The sequence below is a fragment of the Alosa alosa genome, chromosome 18 (genome assembly GCF_017589495.1).
Source record: "Alosa alosa isolate M-15738 ecotype Scorff River chromosome 18, AALO_Geno_1.1, whole genome shotgun sequence".
NCBI classification, from domain to species: Eukaryota; Metazoa; Chordata; class Actinopteri; order Clupeiformes; family Clupeidae; genus Alosa; species Alosa alosa.
Genome location: NC_063206.1, coordinates 10,023,851 through 10,028,850, shown reverse-complemented (window position 1 = coordinate 10,028,850; position 5,000 = coordinate 10,023,851). Strand labels below are relative to the sequence as shown.

General features: G+C 49.1%; 1 protein-coding gene across 4 annotated transcripts in view; it reads left to right on the top strand.

The window, feature by feature from the left end:
• The window catches only part of LOC125311488 (signal-induced proliferation-associated 1-like protein 2), an 82,902-nt gene that overhangs the window by 62,163 nt on the left and 15,739 nt on the right, over window positions 1-5,000 (top strand). For 2 of the 4 annotated variants that reach the window (XM_048269590.1, XM_048269588.1), the window contains exons 16-17: window positions 1,992-2,045; window positions 3,576-3,714. In XM_048269590.1, coding sequence (XP_048125547.1) covers window positions 1,992-2,045; window positions 3,576-3,714 — 193 coding nt within the window. The remainder of the gene's footprint in view (window positions 1-1,991; window positions 2,046-3,575; window positions 3,715-5,000) is intronic. The other 2 variants (XM_048269589.1, XM_048269591.1) reach the window with 1 other exon arrangement.

The following is a 5,000-nucleotide window of genomic DNA, read 5'->3' as shown; positions in this document are numbered from 1 at the left end:
GGACATGAAAAGGAGACTCTGGAGGCCGTGAGTGCCCGAGGACGTGGGGACATGAATAGGAGACACTGGAGGCCGTGAGTGCCCGAGGACGCGGGGACATGAAAAGAGACTCTGGAGGCCAGTTCCCGAGGGGCGGGGACATGAAAAAGGAGACTCTGGAGGCCGTGAGTGCCCGAGGGGCGGGGGACATGAAAAGGGAGACACTGGAGGCCGTGGAGTGCCCGAGTCTTTTGTCTGCCTCCGTCTGGCCTTTTCGTTTTCACTTGTTGTCATTTCTCGTGATGGTGTCCTGGCGAACGTATGTGCTCTCTACGCACAAAAGGCCGGCAATAGGCTCTTAGCATGATGGGCAATTTTGCCCGCAAATGACATCTGATTAGAAGTCCAGCTGGAGAGAATGGCCACTTAAGAGTGAATGGCTAACAAGGGGAGAAAATTTGTCCTCCTGCACAGTTGCACTCTATTCTAGCAGTTGAGTATTTCATTAGAGAGTGTTGTCTGCTTTAAGTGAAATGCTTTGTTTTGACATTAGAATGAGTCTACTGAAGCTACTGAACAGCACAACCATTATTTTTCAGGGAGATTGAGAAATATAGTCTAGATTTGATTTATCCTGGAAAAATAGCCAAAATGATTTCCAAGACAACACCCTGCGGATAGTACTTGTCAATTATGCTAATTATGGATGGTACTATGCCGCTACAGCATTGTCTGTATATTTAATGTAGAATGTAGAATTATTTGTGTATTTCCTATTCACAGCCCAAATGACACAGGATTGAAATAACTCTATAATAATATTATAGAAATAACAATATACTACAATATAAAGAGCTGTCTAGCATTGCGGTCCTTTACCCATCCTTTTAGCATGTGGCTCAGTGCACTTAGCTCAGGCAAAGGCTGTCACATCTTGTGCTCTTTACCTGGGTGCTGGGCGCAGGTCACAGGGCCTGATTGAAGCGGACAGGTCTGTTCCACATCAGCTCCGTCCGTCTGCAGGCGGCCCATAAGGGGCTCCTGTCACTAGCGCTTATCGATTGGCTCCTCTGAAGCCCTCTCGCCAGCCGTCTCTCCCCCCCCCCCATCCCCATGTCCCGTGTCTGACGCCACACCAGGGCTTTGGGATGCGGCCCCCTTAACAGACGCTCACCATGTGTTGTGTACTAGCTGCTATGTAGAAGTGGCCGTGTGTGTGTGTGTGTGTGTGTGTGTGTGTGTGTGTGTGTGTGTGTGTGTGTGTGTGTGGTGTGTGTTAGGGAGTAATACCTCAGGGAGACAGTGTTAGGAGCAGTATAGTGGGTAATGAGCTGATTGAACAGTTCTGTGATGGTGAACCATTGGTAGCCTGAGGTAAAATAGTGTGTGTGTGTATGTAATGGGATTATTCAGGTGTGTCTGTGCGTGTGCCTGTCTATGTGCTTTTTCTGTGTGCGTTTATATGAATGTGTTGGTGTGCTTGATTGTGTGTTTGTGTGCATGGGTAAGTGGTTGCGTATGGTTGATTTTGTGTGTGTGTGTGTGTGTGTGTGTGTGTGCATGGGTAGGTGGTTGCGTATGCTTGTTTGTGTGTAAGAGTGAGAAAAACTGATAATGCCTTCGTCAAGCTCCATAATTTATTTTTGGGGGTGAAATTAACTTCTAACTACCAGTTTGATGGATAGCTCTGGTATGTTTTTTTTTCTGTCTAAACATTGTAAAAAGCCATTTAACATTGTTAACCGCCCTACACTGTTCATCTAACTGTTTCTTTTAAATCCTCTTATGTAACTCTCGTCTCTTGATAAATGTTGTTCCAGTATTGTTCTGAGCTCTAGCTAGTTTCCTCTGTACTTTCTCAGTTGTTTTCATCACTCTCTGCTCAATTAACTACTGTACAGTTATGGGCTCTGCTAACCGATTTTTTAATGCTGTTATTCCTTTTATCTTTTTATTTATTTATTTATTTATTTTCTTCTGCTTGCATTTTGCTTCTGTGACGTCTGCTACAGTGGAGCTGAGAGTTTGCTAGCTTTTCTCCTTAAGACCCTAGCCGAGCGTTCCAGGTATACTGTACAGTGTTGCCCTTTTGGCATTTGCCAGCCTGCCCCCTTGATAACCCCTCCTGACCCTAACTTCCCTCTCCCAGCCCTCCCCTGAGAGCCACATGGTGTCTGGATGGCTCAGCACAGCTGCCAGCCAAGCCTGGGGCTGAAGAGTTTCCCAGCATGCATCAGTGATTCACTTGTTTTGACATCCCCTTGTTATAGCTAAATCCCCTACACACCCACCACCACCACCACCACCATCACCACCACAGTCACTACTACTACACCCAATGCCTTTCACAGGTCCCTCCTTGGCTTGTTCTGTTGAAACCCTCTGACACAACCCATTGCAATCTGACGCAAACAAACAATGACGCATGCATGCATACACACACTCTCGCTCACACATACACAACTACACACTCTCTCACACTCACACACACACACACACACACACACACACACACACACACACACACTCACACACACACACACACACACACACACAGTACCCTCAGGCTATGTGACAGGGCCGACAGGTCATGCTCTCTGGCAGAGCTAGTAAGAGACTGCAGTTGCAGCAGATATTCAAATGTCGCTTCTCTGGGTGTGGCTATGAAACTAATACAGCTGTTGCAATATGAAAATATCTCAAAAGCATACTGTGAGATGTACGCTGTATAGAGAGACCTATAGGTACAGTACGCCCATGACTGAGGGGGACTCGACTCCCTATCTCTTTCTCTCTTTCTCCCTGTGGCTGTGTAACACCCTGCCAGGCCCTTCGTCCACCTCATAGGTTCGCAGAATGAAGTCACAGCATTGTTCAGTGACCACCAACTCTCTCTCTCTCTCTCTCTCTCTCTCTCTCTCTCTCTCTCCCTCTCTCTCTCTCCTCTCATGCCATTCTATCTGTGCCTGGCTCCATCTCCACCTTGACTCTATCAGTACGGTATCTGATTGCCTAAACCACATCAGGCTTATGAAAGAGTACTCGGATAGCAAAGCCTATCAAAAACCACAAGAGCCCATGTCATCTAGCAAGGCAGTGACTGTAATTTGTGCCTGCTCGTTGAGATGTAGTTACCCCATCCATGTGTAGCACAAGCAGCCGTAACCTCCATGTCCCTCCTGTTTTGATCTAACCTGGTGTTTAACCTCCTTGCTCAATCCCTCTGTCTGCACCTTGTTCTCATTTAGCAGCAAAAATGTTCACTCCTCTCCTCTCGTCTCCTTGTTTTTTCCCTCTTCTTTTCCCTCACTCTCTCCTGCCCCTCTCTCGCTCACACTAAACATGGCTGACCCAGCCAGGAGAGTTGTGGTTGAGGCACTCAAACCCTGCTTCTTCTCCTTCTTGACTTCCGGCATGTCTAAGAGCTTCCCACTCTGCTCCTCCTGACACACCCTGAAGCCACACTCCTCTCCACCCAGGGAGATGTGGCCTGTGTCCCCCTGCCACAGCCCAAGCAGATGGGTGAGCTCTACAACCCCCCTCCCAGTGCTTTGCCCACTTTTGACCTCCTGTGATGCTCTGTGTCACCCTCACAGGCAGATGTACGCCGCCGAGATGGCCAGCAGGATGCGGGAGAGTGAGCGAGGGAAGCTGCAGCCGGGCATGTCCAAGGAGGAGTACCTGAAGATGATGGCGCTGCCGGACAGCCCGCCCGGCGAGGATGGACACAGGAAGGTGAGCAGGCCCGTTGGCCTCCATGCCACACACACACAAATACACACACACACACACACACATACCATGCACACACACACCATGCACACACACACCATGCACACACAAAAACTCTATCCCCCAAGACTGAGACTAATGGCTTTATTGCTTTGCGTGTTGGTGTTTGACTTCCAACGGCCAGCACAAAAACACACACTAAGACACCTGCTGAGGGTGTGCGGTGGGTAACATGTCCCAATTATCTGATTGCCTTGGGTAATTACGTGTGTGTGTGCATGTGTGTAAACACAGATAAGTAGCGTGGCTGTGAGCTATGTGTGTGCACGGCCCTTGCACACACAGGCCTCAGGCCCCTAAGGGCCTGAATCACATGTCTGATGGCCTCAGCACACAGGAGAGACATCTGCAGCTTTTCAGCCCGTCTCTGATATCCACTGCAGCACGGACTCACTCTGCTCCTCCACGTCTATTTAAAGGCAGAAACAAACACACACACACACACAGAAAACAAACACAAAAGGGGTCTCTCTCTCTCTCTCTCTCTCTCTCTCTTTCTTTCTCTTTTTCTCTCTGCTGTGGGGAAGGGGGTTGAGAAATTGTTTGCCTAATCTAATTTATTAGCGCACGGGGCTGAGTTTGCTCAGTCTGGATGTCATAGATTAAATTGGGGGAAGTTGGAACAGGGTGCGTCGTCTGTGTTTGATGTCCCCAGTCTCCTACCCCCAACCCCCACACACACACACACACACACACACACACACACTCCCTTACTCCCTTGCCCCCCCTCTCCATTTCTCCTCCTGGCGACACGGGTAATTACGTTCCACCACCCCCCCTCGGCCCTCCCCTGTCCATTATCTTTCAGGAAGGGACAGCAGACCTGTACAATGGGCTATTTTTAGCGGGTGTGTAATGTGCTACTGCATCCCAGCCTTTAAGAGGAAAGAAGAGCGGAGAGGAGAGGAGAGGAGAGGAGGGGTGCTCTGTCAGCCATAGCATGTGGAGCAGAGAGAAGGGGTGGTGTGTCTGTGCCTCTCCAGGGCCTCAGGGCCAAGCTGCTCTTCACTTTATGAATGCAGAGGGAAGTGTGCATGGCAGCAGCAGCTGTGGAAAGCCATAGAGCAATCATGTTGGCCTACTCCTACTCCCTGCTGTAATTGTGATGGAGCTTGTGGAACGAAAGCCAAAGTCCGCCCTAACTCATTTCTCTTTCCCAGTGCTCTCTTTATTTATTTATTTTGTTTGCGAGGGCATGCGGCTGTCTGTGTGCATAACGGTATGTTTCA